Source organism: Engraulis encrasicolus, chromosome 17, assembly GCF_034702125.1.
Source record: "Engraulis encrasicolus isolate BLACKSEA-1 chromosome 17, IST_EnEncr_1.0, whole genome shotgun sequence".
Classification (NCBI taxonomy): Eukaryota; Metazoa; Chordata; class Actinopteri; order Clupeiformes; family Engraulidae; genus Engraulis; species Engraulis encrasicolus.
This window is the reverse complement of record NC_085873.1, coordinates 23235261-23250260: the sequence shown is the minus strand read 5'-3', so window position 1 is coordinate 23250260 and position 15000 is coordinate 23235261. Positions and strand designations below refer to the sequence as shown.

The window sequence follows — 15000 nt, the reverse complement described above, 5'->3', positions numbered from 1 at the left end:
CCATTAAACAGAGTTGTAATATGCAAAAGTCAACCCAGCATTTAAGCAGTGGCGGTAATTGGTAATGTGAAATGAAAGCAAAACAGTTTTTTTTCTCCTTTTCCATAGAGGTCCAGATGCCCTACTTTTTAGCATGTGGAAAAAGTGTACACGGTCTGGAGCAGATTTCTTGGGCCTGGGGCAAGATTTGGGAGAGAGGAGAGCCGAGCCCTCCTCGTCCTCATTCAGATTCAACTCTGGTGAGACGGGAGGAGAGGAGAGGAAGAGGAGAGGAGAGGAGAGGAGTGGAGAGGAGAGGAGAAGAGAAGAGAAGAGAAGAGAAGAGAAGAGAAGAGAAGAGAAGAGAAGAGAAGAGAAGAGAAGAGCAGAGCAGAGCAGAGCAGAGCAGAGCAGAGCAGAGGAGAGGAGAGGAGAGGAGAGGAGAGGAGAGGAGAGAAGAGAAGAGAAGAGAAGAGAAGAGAAGAGAAGAGCAGAGCAGAGCAGAGCAGAGAAGAGAAGAGGAGAGGAGAGGAGAGGAGAGGAGAGGAGTGAAGAGAAGAGCCCTCCTCGTCCTCATTCAGAGTCAGCTCTGGCGAGACAGAGAGAGGAGAGGACAGGAGAGGACAGGAGAGGAGAAGAAAAGGTGAAAGAGATGATGGATTCGAGGGAAAGAAGAGGGTGCAGAGAGGATGAGATAAGGAGATGAGAGAAAGTTAGGGTAGGAAGGAAAGAGGAGGGAGAAGGAGAGGAGAAGGAGAGGGGGAAAAGATAGCAGAGAGAAGGAGGGAAAGGGGAGGGTGAGGGGAGGAGAGAATGAGAGAAGGAGATAGAAGAGGAAAAAGAAAAGAAAGGAAAAGAGGAAGGGAAGAGAAGAGGAGAGGAAGCAGGGGGAAGAGAAGCAATGCAAAGAAAGGAGGAGGCAAGTATGGGAGGAGGAAGGGAGAAGAAGACAAGACATATGGTGTACCTCTTTCAGTTGTGCCTTCATACTCTGGTATTTCGCTGCAAATCAGCTATAAATCCTCACAGATATCCATCCCTATAATAATGTCATATATGTATGTATGCACTACACTGGATGATTAGTGTTTGTGTTCGTTTATAATAAAAATGTAAAAAGTAGGTACTCTCCCGTCTTGGTGCATATTGGATCCGTATTGCGGTTTCTTTCTTTTGTCTCAATTAATTGATAAAATAATTGTTGTGTGTGTGGTTTTTAAAAAAAAAAAATGTTTTACTTCGTTCACTGCTCGGGAGTCGCCCTGTGCCATGTGCTGTACCACAAACATTTTGAATGAAGGCTTTGGCACAGAATTTAAATAATTTTGGATAGCCTGGGTAAATAATATCTTTCACTGAAGTACATACATCAACCTCACATCAAGCAAATCCCCATTCGCTGGGACTTGCCTGAGGCTTTAATGTTCTCAGAGGCGGACTTTACATGAGGCAAACCAAGGCAATTTCTTAGGGCCCCAACCAAATCTGCCCTCCATAGGGGCCCCCAACTGTCACACCAGTTGCAATTAATGCACAAAAAGTTGGACTGGTCTTAATTTGTCACCTATGTACAGTAATCAAAGATATACAGTATACAAGACAAAACACAGTACCCTCGCTCCTCCCTGGCCAATTTCACTTTTGAGAGCCCCATGTTTATATTTTGCCTAGGGCCCGGAAATGGCTATATCCGCACCTGATTGTTCTCTGCACATTATGTGCCAATAGCAATTAGAGGGGAAATCCAGAGTGCTCACTGCCTTCTACTCTAACTGAACACTGCCTTCAATTTTACTTTTCAATTTACCAAAAAGTGAAAAGTGGTCCCAAGGAACAGCCCAAAAATGACAGAAGTGGGTTTATTGAGGGGTTTATAGAGTTCCCGTGACATTTTGCCAAAAATCAGGTTGTTGGTGTGTGTGTGTGTGTGTGTGTGTGTGTGTGTGTGTGTGTGTGTGTGTGTGTGTGTGTGTGTGTGTGTGTGTGTGTGTGTGTGTGTGTGTGTGTGTGTGTGTGTGTGTGTGTGTGTGTGTGTGTGTGTGTGTGTGTGTGAAGTGCAGTTGTAAACATTTATGGCCCACAAGCTAAGCTGTCCAATTGTCTGTGCTACAATGAGGTCTAACTAGCCATTGATTCGTCTGAGCATGTTTGGTCTGCATTTTACGTGTTTTTCACTGTGGGTGTAAATGGCACATAGTTTGTTGCGGGGGGTCTGAAGCTGCTGGGGGCTGGAAAAAGTGTGTGTGTACTGTATGTGTGTGTGTGTGTGTGTGTGTGTGTGTGTGTGTGTGTGTGTGTGTGTGTGTGTGTGTGTGTGTGTGTGTGTGTGTGTGTGTGTGTGTGTGTGTGTGTGTGTGTGTGTGTGTGTGTGTGTGTGTGTGTGTATGTGTATGTGTGTGTGTGTGTGGGGGGGGGTTCCTCTGCATTCATTCAATGCATGAGAAAAAGCAGACAGTCGGTGGGGTTGTTTTGTCTTAAGCCGTCCACATAAAGTGCATTCCATCGCAGCTCAGTGTGGGCTTTATGGCACGCTCAAAGACATGAAACGATTTGTTGACGAGAGCAGCTGAGCTGATCTACTGAGCTGCACTGTAAGGAGAGAACAAGCACACAAGATGAAGAAGGAGATGATAAAGGAGATGACAACGGAGATGAAGATGGAAAGAAGAAGAAGAAGAAGAAGAAGAAGAAGAAGAAGAAGAAGAAGAAGAAGAAGAAGAAGAAGAAGAAGAAGAAGAAGAAGAAGAAGAAGAAGAAGAAGAAGAAGAAGAAGAAGAAGAAGAAGAAGAAGAAGAAGAAGAAAGGGTCTTTTATTTTATGTTAGGAACCTGTTCACCTGAATTACATTTCATTACTCTTAGCTGACACTTTTATCCAAAGTAACTTACAGTTATTTACAGGGTATTGGTTACATTCCCTGAAGCAATGCAGGGTTAGGTGCCTTGCTTTTAAGGGCACTTCAGCCATGGATGGAGGTATAGGGAGAGGTGAGGGTGGGATTCCAATCTGCAATCCTCTGATCTTAAGCCCACCTCGCTTAACCATTAGGCCACAGCTGCCCCAATGAATGAGTGAATGGTTGTCAAGCTAGAGAGGCCTCACCAATCAAGGGCTGAGTCGAGCCTTTTTAGTGCCACCTGTTGCGATGTGATGTTATCATCTGGTGATCATCTCTGTGAAACTCTTGGCCCCTGTGCTTGATCAGCACTTTTGTGTTCACTCACACAGTCTGGGGTTATTTCATTCAAGTGGGGTGATTGGCAGTCTTCTCACAAACAAACGCGCGCACACATACATACACATACACACACAGAGATATGGCGGACACACTACACACACGACACACATGACACACACACACACGCACGCGCACGCGCACGCAAACACACACACACACACACACACACACACACACACACACACACACACACACACACACACACACACACACGTACATACACACACACGTACATACACACACACACACACACACACACACACACACACACACACACACACACACACACACGTACATACACACACACAGACGCACATATACAGACACACACACACACACACACCACACACACACACACACACACACACACACACGCACACACACATACACACACGCACACACACACACACGCACACACACACACACACGTACATACACACACAGACACAACACACACACACACACACAGACACACACACAGACACACACACACACACACACACACACACACACACACACACACACACACACACACACACGACACACACACATGACACACACACAGAATAACCCTTTTGTTCCCACCGAGCAGAGTTTTTTTCTGTGAATGGTGCAGCTTTGTCTCGACCCCTGTCGTAGGCTGCTGATGGTAATGTGGGTCCCTTTTCATTGAACTCACAAATGATGGGATGACATGTCCAATTTTCCACAAAACAAAATACTCCTCTGTGTCCCCGCATCCCCGTTCGTAACCCGCAGCCCCCTCTTTCTTCTGCCACCCGTTCGCTGATTGACATGATAATATCATGTCTACAATTACAAGAGATGGACTGTTTACAGCACAGAGCATCACAGCGCAGCACTCATTCACTCCCACCGCCATCCCTCTCGCCCCACACTGGATGTAGATAGAGTCTGAAGAGTCAGGAGACAGATACTCCGGCAGCAGTTGGAGCTGAAAAAAACAACAATTTGCTTCAGGAGGCAGAGAAGGGCAGAAGGAGAGAGAGAGACAGAGAGAGAGAGAGAGAGAGAGAGAGAGAGAGAGAGAGAGAGAGAGAGAGAGAGAGAAGGGCAGAAGGGTAGCGTTCGAGGAGCTTTGTTGTATAAATGAAGCATCCAGCCAGCCAGACTTAGCGGTGCATGGCTTTTCATGCTTTGTTAAAGCCTTTTCATTCTGGGACACCAGGAGATAGGAATCAAAGATTTGGGGCAGCTGTTTATTGAGCAGTGGGTGAGCTATAGTGGAAGAGAGAGAGAGAGGGAGATAGAGATAGAGAGAGAGAGAGAGAGAGAGAGAGAGAGAGAGAGAGAGAGAGAGAGAGAGAGAGAGAGAGAGAGAGAGAGTAGCTGAGCAACTAACAGTGGAGAAATAACTGAAGAGAAAAGGCTAAGAAGCTGGCAGAGGAGCGGTGACAAGGTAGAGGGGACCTCGGAATAACGACACAAGACAACAGAAAACTGAAAAGAAAAAAAACACATTGACAGCTTGAAGCCAGAAGATCATTTGGGTTCCAGTCGTGGGATCTGGGAACTTCAACTTGGATCTGGGAACTTCAACTTGGATCTGGGAACTTCAATCTCGGATCTGGAAACTTCATCTGGGACCTACTATTGAGATCTGGGACCTACTCCTGGGATCTACGTAGCACTGGGATTTGAGACATGCTTGCAAAAAGGCGGATGTGAACTCTGAAACTGAAAAAAATCTGAGAAGAAGAATCATCAAACACACCTGAGAACTTTTCCTGACATTTGAGACCTGCCGGCGGAATCTAGCACTGAGATCTGCATTGCATGGAGCCTTCTCCTTGGATCTACTCTACTGACATCTTGGGCCTACTCCTCTGATATACCACAGGGATTTAGAACCTACTCCTTATCTACTCATCCTGGGATTTAACACCGAGATTGGGGACCTATTCCTACCTTCTGGTACTTGGATTCTGGCATCTACTATTGGGATCTGATATGCTATACTCCTGGGATTTGTGACCTGTGGTCTTGGATCATTTGAACACTGAGATCTGGGACCCACTCCTGGTTTCTGGCACTTGGATTCTGGCATCTACTATTGGGATCTGTTGTCTGGCGTTCGGATATCTGACCTACTACTAGGATAAGGGATCTGTTGTGTGTTACATGCTTCTGACACCTCCGTTGCAGACTTTCCTGTGGTGGCTCCTCAGCTCCTGCCCCCACCTCCTGCCCTTGGTCCTGCTCCTCCTGCTGTTCCTGGTGCCGATCCAGAAGGACCCTAAAGAAGAAGAAGACAAAAGGGGAACAACAGGGATTGAAGAGAGGGAAAGCCCGATCCAAAAGAACCCTAAAGAAACTGTTGCCAAAAGGGGAACCCCAGTGATCACAGAGAGGGGGAACTGGACCCAAAAGGAACCCAAAGAAGAAGGACCCAAAAGGGTTCCCTCAGGGATTGTAGAGAGGGAGAACTGGATCCAAAAGGACCCTAAAGAACCTGTAGCCAAAAGCAACAGAGCCCCAGCGGATAATCACCAGATTCAGAAGGACCCTAAACAAACAAGACCCAAAACGGAAACCTCAGGACTCAGAGAGGAGGTGAAGGAGGAGAACCTGAGAAGTTGTCCACGGCTGACACCACCACCACCGTCTCAGTGGGAGATGCCTGTGGACAGGCCAGTGTGCTGCCAGCCCTCCCCAGGGGAGGAGTGCAGGAGCGAGGCCAACCTGGTCGCTGTGGTGGGGGTGGCGATGGGGATGGGGGAGCCGGACGCTGACGAACTGGCCTGGGACAGCTTCACCACAGCTTTGCAGCAACAAATGACAGTGGTAGGTGTGCTTGTGTGTGTATGTATTTAAGGTGTGTGTGTGTGTGTGTGTGTGTGTGTGTGTGTGTGTGTGTGTGTGTGTGTGTGTGTGTGTGTGTGTGTGTGTGTGTGTGTGTGTGTGTGTGTGTGTGTGTGTGTGTGTGTGTGTGTGTGTGTGTGTGTGTGTGTGTGTGTGAAAGACAAAATATAGAGATAGACAGAGCGATTGAGAGAGAGAGAGAGAGAGAGAGAGAGAGAGAGAGAGAGAGAGAGAGAGAGAGAGAGAGAGAGAGAGAGAGAGAGAGAGAGAGAGAGAGAGAGAGAGAAAACAGAAAGCAAGTGAGTGGTGCAGTGGTGCGGCGCAGTGCAGTGCAGTGGTGTGGTGTGTTGTGTTTTTGCACTCAACCTGTGTGTGTGTGTGTGTGTGTGTGTGTGTGTGTGTGTGTGTGTGTGTGTGTGTGTGTGTGTGTGTGTGTGTGTGTGTGTGTGTGTGTGTGTGTGTGTGTGTGTGTGTGTGTGAGTGTGTGTGTGTGTGTGTGTGCGTGCCTGAGTGCATGCGTGCGTGCGCGCTCATGTGTGTCTGTGTGTGTGTCTTGTGTAGCCCCTGACCAGCATTGCACTGTGCATTTTTCTGCCCTCATGTAATAGAGCGAATAAACGACTACAGCACAGCAGCGCTGATGCAGAACACAGAGAGGTGTGGATGTCACGTCAAACTGATTCATAGCTGAACAGGGAGAGGGGCAGACTTACTGTACAGTACACAGTATACTGTACAGGCACAGGTGAAAAGCACACCTGAGGGGAATACTTTAGGGCAGTCATGGGTAAGCGGTTAGGGCATCAGACTTGTAGCCCAAAGGTTGCTAGTTCGACTCCCGACCCACCAGGTTGGTGGAGGGAGTAATTAACCAGTTCTCTCCCCCATCCTCCTCCATGTATAATGCTGTCCCGTCACACTGCTCCCTTGGGCCGCCATTGGGGATTGCCCCCTTGCACGGGTGAGGCATAAAAATGCAGTTTCATTTTTGTGCAGTGTGTAGTGAACACTTGTGTGCTGTGGAGTGCTCTGTCACAATGACAATGGGAGTTGGGGTTTCCCAGGAGGGCTCACTAAGAAGCAGGTTCAGAAGTAAACCAGGTTAAGTTAAGACTTAAATCGTCTAATAGAAGAACCTGGAGTCTTCATTTTGGAAAAAGAGGACTCTTCTATTAGATGATTTACCTATTAATTTAAGTGTTAATCCTGAACCAGCTTCTTACTGTAATATAGGCCCCTGAAGGTCCCGGTCTCTCACCACCGAGTACCAGTCATCTCCACAGCTGCATGTTAAAGGCATGGTAAAGTCTCACCATGCATAGGTTCTTTATTATTACACAGACGCGTTTCGGCGTTCTGGCACAACGCCGAAACGCATCTGTGTAATAATAAAGAACCTGCTATGGATGGTGCGACCTTTTCTCATTTTTCAGTTTTACAATATTTTGGTCAGCACTCTCAAAAGAACAAAAACTGCTCCAACCTTTATGAAAGGCATGGTAAAGAAATCAGCGTTATGAAACAGCATAGCAGCAGATGATTCAGGGTTATATCTGAGGGCCTCCCTCTGTGAAGGGAATCCTTTTCCTCCTCTCACTATATATCAGCTCTCTTTTTGATGTAGGCTAATGGTTTGGTTTTGGGGTAACCTTCTTTACATGTGCTCTACACTATATTGCGAAATGTATTTCGCTTATAGCTTATATACAGTAAGGTGCACTGATATGATATTGAACGTTATGGGTTAATACGTATGAGTAGATAGACTGTACCCGGAAAATATGGCGTTACTTATTGTGCAAGCGACTGTTGAATGAAAGGTTCGCCCAAATTAGTAATGAGTTAAACTGGGCAATTCCTAATTTTTGATGCAGTGTTATACGTGTCATGTTCCCTTGCATCACCACTATCCATTAAAAAAACTTCAATGTGCAAATTTAAAATTCTCCATATTTGGTGCCCAAACCAACACATTGTTATGCACGTCTGTCCTTTTTCAACATATAGTATATCCATTTTTGGTGCACTCTGGCCTTGAAAATATTGAAATTTGTTAGATTTTCTATAACCGAGAGAGACTGAGTCATACTCCAGAGCGACAGGCATGAGGTACATTTATGGAAATCAAAACATCAGTGCGGTGGTCTGTTTAATCTCTTAAGTGCTGGTGTAGCCTGACGCTACGTTGCCCTAATGTTCCTCGACCCTAATGACGGGTGCACGGCTTCAAAAAATAAGGGGCCTTTCGAGTTTCCCCATTTCTGCAGAGCCTGCACTGGATATCATCCTGGTCTGCAAACCAACTCCTTTTTTGTCCTTTTTTGACCAGCAAAGTCTTGATAAATTATCTTTTCTTTTTATGTGTGCGTCATTCAATGAGCCCATATACGTATAAATAGATATTATATGCTTTAGCGTGTCCCTATATAGATATATCTTGAGGGGGGTCAAGACCACATTTCATCACCCCTCCAGTGCGGTAAGACATATTACTTTACCACGTGTGGTTTGTAGTGCTTTTTTTTGTTGTTTTGTGGCTACAGTATACGTTTGATACTTGGAAGCAGACGGGACATTTTTCATCTTTTATGGTCAAGCTGCCGCTGCGTGCAAGAGTCTTTTTCCTCCTTTTTCCCCTCCTTTCTTTCTTCCTTCTTTCTTCTCGTCTCTTTCTCTTCTCACCTTTCTTCAGAGCTGTTCCTGTGGTGTACAGTCCTGTACCATCCTCTCATCCTCCCATCCCCTCAACCCCCCTCTCATCCTCATCTCATCTCCCTCTTCCACTATTTCCCTCATCTCTTCTTCTCTTTCCTTTCCACTGTTTTCATCTCATCTCCCCTCCTCTCCACTCCTCTGGTCTCCTCTTCCTTCAACTTATTTTTTCTTCTTCTCTATTCTTCTCTCTCCTCTCATCCTCACGTCTTTTCCTTTCCACTGTTTTCCTCTCATCTCCCCTCCTCTTCACTGATCTCCTCTTCTCTGTCTTCTCTCTTGTCATCAATTCTACAATCTCTCGCTTCTCTCTTCTCTTTTCCACTCTTCTTCTTTCCTCCCCTCTGCTCCTCTCACCCTCATCTCTTTTCCACTTTCCACGCTCCTTTCCTGTCATATCATCTCTCCTCCTCTGTTCTCCTCTCCCCTCATCTGAAATTCTATTTCTATTCTATTTCTATTTCTATATCTTTCCTTCTATTCTGCTCTCTTGTCTTCCCTTCTTCTCTCTGCTCCACTCCTCTCTACTGTTCTATCCTTTCCTCTCCTTTCTCTCCTCTCCACTCCCTAGTCTCTGTTCCCCTCGTCTCAAGTTCTCCAGTCTTTCCCTGTGTACAGTATACTATATTCCCTTCTTCTTTCTGTCCCACTCCACTCCACTCGTCTACCCTTTCCACTTCTCTCTCATCTTGTGTCTCCTCCACTCCTCTGGTCTCCTCTCTTCCCTTGGCTTATTTTGTTCTTTCTTCTCTCTGCTCCTCTCATCCTCATCTCTTCTCCCCTTTCCACTCTTTTCTTCTCCTTTCCACTCCTCTGTTCTCTCCCTTCGTCTCAAATTCTCCAGTCTACAATCTACTCTTCTTCTTTCTGCTCCACTCCTCTCACACTCCTCTGTCCTTTCCCTCTCCCCTATTTCCACTCCTCTCCTTTCGTCTCCTCTCTCGACTCCTTTACTCCGTATCTTCCCTCCTCTGAAGCTGTGGGACTCTGTAAGTACCTGACTTTTATTTGATTACTTTTGGTTTCCCCTTCCCTCTCAACCACCTTCCCTTACTTTATTTTCTTTATCTGCACTTTACTGACTCGCTTGTAGAAGATGACCACATCTATTTTCAGAGGTTACCTCTACACAACCTTTTCTTTTTTTAGATTTTGTTTTTTAATTTTTTGTATTTTTGACTTTATGTATGATAGTTTATTGAAAATGGTGACAGGAAGCGAGTGGCGAGAGAGAGACGGGGAAGGGCCGGCAAGGGACCCAGGCTGGTAGTCGAACTCGGGTCGGCGGCATGGTAGACGAGTGCCCTGCCGTTAGGCCATGACAAGGCCTACACAACCTTTTCTTGCTGATTATGCCTAGTCTCCCTCTTCCCTTGTGTCCTTTTCACCTCCACCTACTCCTCTCATCCATACTCCATCTCACCTTCCCACCTCCTCCTCCTCCTCTTTTGCCCATCCTCATTACCCCCCTTTTTTAGTTCTGTCCTCCTCCTCCTCCTCCTCCTCCTTGTGTTCTCCTCCTCCTCCTTTCCCACCACCTCATCCATTCCCCTCTCCTCCTCTCTCCTGACCTCCTCAACTCTTCCACCATCCTCCTCCTCCTCCTGCTCTTCATCTTCATCTCTCTCCTCCCCTGTCTCCCAGGAGCAGGAGGGGCTGGAGGCAGGGGTGGTCATCCTCTTCGTCGTCCTCCTGCTCTTCATCTTCATATTCCTCCTTGTCCTCCTCCTCCTCCTCCTCACATCTCCCCATATCTCTTCTTCTCCCTTGTCCCCGTGAGGAGCTGGAGGAGCGAGTGGCGGTCTTCTCCTTTTCCTCCACCTCTTCCTCCTCCTCCTCCATATCTTCCTCCTCTTCCTCCTCCTCCGCCTCCTCCTCTTCCTCCTCATATCTCTTCTCCCCTGTCCTCCAGCAGTGTGAGGAGCTGGAAGCGCTGGTGTCGGGCTTCTCCTCTTCCTCCTCCTCCTCCTCCTCCTCCTCCTCCTCCTCCTCCATGTCTTCCTCCTCCTCCTCCTCCTCCTCCTCTTCCTCCTCCTCCTCCTCCTCCTCCTCCTCCTCCTCATATCTCTTCTCCCTTGTCCCCCAGGAGCGTGAGGAGCTGGAGGCGCGGGTGGCGGGGCTGAGCGAGCGCCTGGAGGAGGAAGAGGGCACCACGGCTCAGCTCCACGCGCAGCGCCACCGCCTGGAGGCCGAGTGCAACAGCCTGAGGCACCACCTGGAGGAGCTGGAGAACACACTCGGGGCCGTGGAGAGAGACAAACAGGTGAGGAGAGGAGACAGTGTGTGTGTCGTGTGTGTGTGTGTGTGTGTGTGTGTGTGTGTGTGTGTGTGTGTGTGTGTGTGTGTGTGTGTGTGTGTGTGTGTGTGTGTGTGTGGACGCATGAGTGCGTTCGTGCGTTCGTGCGTCTGTGTGTGTGAGGTGAGGTGTGGCATGTGTGTGTGTGTGTGTGTGTGTGTGTGTGTGCTTGTGTTTGTGTTTGTGTGTGTGTGTGTGTGTGTGTGTGTGTGTGTGTGTGTGTGTGTGTGTGTGTGTGTGTGTGTGTGTGTGTGTGTGTGTGTGTGTGTGTGTGTGTGTGCGGGAAAGCATGTATGCAGGGAGAGAGTGTGGAGAGATGGAGAGAGACTGCACGTAAGTGTGTGCATACATGCGTGCGTGCGTACATGCGTGCATGCGAGTGTGCATGTGCACCCAGGGTCGCTGAGAGCTTTGGCTGGGCCCAGGAAAAAGTCATCTGAAAGGGCCCCCCACCCAATACATTCAAAATGTAATGAGGACCCAATTATGCCCCGCCCTCCCTATTTCACAGGACCCGGCACAACTGACCCCTTTGTCCCCCCTTGTCGGCGTCCCTGTGTGCACCTGTGCGTGCATGTGCACATGTGTGTGTGTCTGCGTGCTAATGACTCTTGTGGTGCAGGTGACAGATGGGAGGGTTGGTGTGTGTGTATGTGTGTGTTTGGGGGGTGTTGCTTGGTCCTGGGCCTGTCAAAGACATATCCACTCTGTTGCAAAATGTCTTGGCAGAAGATTTTATTGCAAGATAAGCAGCACATTGGACCCTGGGATCTTCGTCGGGAGGAGGGGGTGGGGGTAGAGAGAGGGGGTGTGGGGGGAGGAGTGGCGGAACCGTTCTGTGCGTGATGAAAGCTCTTGCTGCAGTTAAAAAGTAATGTGAGAGAGGAGAGGAGAGGAGAAGGGGGGATGAATTAGATGTTGCACTCTCTGAACTGTTTTGCCTCTCAGTCAGAGTCAGAGTCCTGAGCAGCAGATGGTGGAAGTCCTCCTGTCTTAGTCTCATGATGAGCTAAACTGTGCATTGCTGGATTGAGAGTGCAACCTGTTGATACAGTGCACAGCCTGTGGTTGGATTGCTGGATCTATATTGTGAGAAGAAATAGGCATTTGGGGATTCCAGGTTTAACCCTCCAACTGGGTGAGTGAAATAGATGTATGTAAATATTGGTGTAAATATTTGAACTGTTTATTTCTATGCCAGAAGGGTCTGAAGCCAGAACGGTGTGTGTGTGTGTGTGCGTGCGTGCGTGCGTGCGTGCATGTGCGTGCGTGCGTGCGTGCGTGCGTGCGTGCGTGCATGTGCGTGCGTGCGTGTGTGTGTGCATGTGACAGAGAGAATGTTTTTGAGCTCTTTCTCTCTGTTTCTCTCTCTCTCTCTATGTCGGTGTGTGTGTGCGCGCCTGTGCATGTGTGTGCGTGTGCGTGTGTTTGTGTGTGTGCATGTGACAAAGAGAGAAAGTTTTTGAGCCCTCTCTCTCTCTCTCTCTCTCTCTCTCTCTCTCTCTCTCTCTCTTTCTCTGTGCCTGTGCATATGTGTGTGTGTGTGTGTGCCTGTGAGTGTGTGTCTGCATGTCTGTGTGTGTGTGTCTGTGCTCGCAAGCATGTGTGAGTCATCCTGAATAACCAAGTTCATGTCAGGGGTCAGGGGTTGACATCAGCATGGCGTACTTGTTTCTCTGCACGATAAAACCACGTCAATCAATCCACATATGCCCACAGTCGACATGGCGTGATCTCAAACTCAACTCGAGATGCTCAGTGATCTCAAACAAAAGCAAACTTTAGAGAGGTTGAGGTTGGCAGAGAGCAGCAAGACCGGGCCTGTAACTGTACAGAGCAGCTTTTTTAATAGCATGGCAAACATGATATTACTATTAAGAACACTGTTATTTTATTTGTGGTGCACGTTGCCATGGTCACGATTAGTGGAATTGTGGATTATTGCAAGGCTCTCTTTCTCTCTCTCTCTCTCTCTCTCTCTGTCTCTCTCCCTCTCTCTCTCCCTCTGTCTCTCTTTCTCTCCCCCTTCCTCTTTCTCTCACCTCTCTCTGTCTGTCTGTCTGTCTGTCTGTCTGTCTGTCTGTCTGTCTGTCTGTCTGTCTCTCTCTCTCTCTCTCTCTCTCTCTTTAATGGATGGCATGGATCATAATGGCATAAAAGACATGGGGCCTCATTTATAAAACTTTGCGGAAGGAATGCGCCAAAAGATGGCGCACGCACGAAACTCAGGATGTGCGTGCGCAAGAAAATATTCAGATTTATAAAGCATGGCGCACGCACGTTCCACGTCGATTTCCCTTTATAAATCCCAACTGACTCTGAAGTTGCGGCAAATGTGCGCACCTGTGGACACACCCATAATTATCTATGAATATTCAGTGAAACGCCCAAAATGAATATTTATATCTGTGGACGGCGTGCGGAAAGCAGACGAGATAGCCTATTTACCACATGTGGAGCAAACCGTTTTATTAGATAGGCCTAGAGAACGTTGGGCAAAGTGGAGCGGTTAAGTTTGGGAAGTCGTAGGCTACAAAAATAAAACCTTGAATTGCAGCATGTGGATGGTTATGTTGACAAAAATCACGCTATACCAGAAGTAAAAAATAAATAAAATAAGGATGGCATGGACATGAACCTGCCACAACAAAGGGAAAAATAGCTGCGTCAAGGAAACATCTCACATGGCATGTCCCCATGTGAAATTCACCGGTAGAAAATCTATTCGCTGTCTCATCGCACCTCATATGCACCGGGTTTAAACTTTTTTCAACAATTGCCGTTGGTCACTGCGCGCAGCTGTCTGCTTTCAGTTCAAAGCGACGCCCCAACTGTCGATCGAAATATCCACAGACAGCATGACATATGGGCATTTTCTAGTCTGTATTTATTAAATGTGTGTATTATAAACGTACATTATCAGTGTATAAGACCAGCTGTCAAATGCACACCTCTGCTTTGATGACGAATAACCGCATGGAAAAGAAATGACATGCAACAAGAGAAACGAAGCTGTCCATTATGGCACTTGCGCTTGCCTGTATGGCTGAGAAAATCAACCATTACAGATGCACTTGGGACTCGAGCAGATGATTCTGCAACTGGCTTAAATGTTGACGTAATTCCTTGCAGACTCGGAACACTTTATAGCCTACCGATACGATTATAGCCCGATACTGGAAAGGTCCGTGGTTATTGTTAATATAATGTAGGGTATTTCCAAATATAACGTAGGCCTATCCTAAACGTACAATTTGAAGCGTCTATTACATGCATGTGGCTATGGATAGGCCAGGTAAGCCTACTTATTATTTCCCACCATTAGGCCTACCAAACAACAAACAACCGCGTTTCCGTTGCGAACTGGATTAACTAATGTTAAAGTGGCTATCGTGACACGTGACCTTTGATTTTTTTCTTCAACCAATTTCGGGTCGTTCTTCCAGCTACCTCCCGAGGTCGCGCTTTCCGCGTTTGGTCTTTTGTTTAGGGCGTACGCATGGGTAAAACTTTGCGTGGAGCTGCGCATGTTTACCGCCAAGTTCTTTTTCTATAAATACCAAACCTTGCGGTGAACTTGGCGTGCGCAGTCTTTTGTGCGTACGCACCCGTTATAAATGAGGCCCATGAAGTATTGAGGACACTCAGAGAAAAAAAAGAAGAGTTGTATAAATGTATGAATCCATTTTGCGCTCTGTTAAACACCACCACAGGACACTACACCACACCACACCACACCACACCACACTACACCACACATCACACCACACCACACCACACCATTTACTGTGTATTGTATAAATGGGCTTTGATTCGATCTTGTTATTGCTTGCAGTAGCTCAGTGGGATTTTCCACTCACGGTTGGTCGCTTGTGGTCTTTTTCTGTCGTCTCTCTCTCTGGAAACATTTTTCTGTTTTAACAATAGATTTTGCCACATGCAGCTGTCGCAA

General features: G+C 47.3%; 1 protein-coding gene across 1 annotated transcript in view; it reads left to right on the top strand.

Moving 5' to 3' along the window:
- Positions 1 to 4237: 4237 nt before the first annotated feature.
- LOC134467976 (putative uncharacterized protein MYH16) overlaps positions 4238 to 15000 on the top strand; it is a 101329-nt gene continuing 90566 nt past the window's right edge. The window contains exons 1-2 of the mRNA XM_063222000.1: positions 4238 to 6022; positions 10839 to 11015. Of these exons, the coding sequence (XP_063078070.1) occupies positions 5360 to 6022; positions 10839 to 11015 (840 nt within the window). The 5' untranslated portion in view covers positions 4238 to 5359. The remainder of the gene's footprint in view (positions 6023 to 10838; positions 11016 to 15000) is intronic.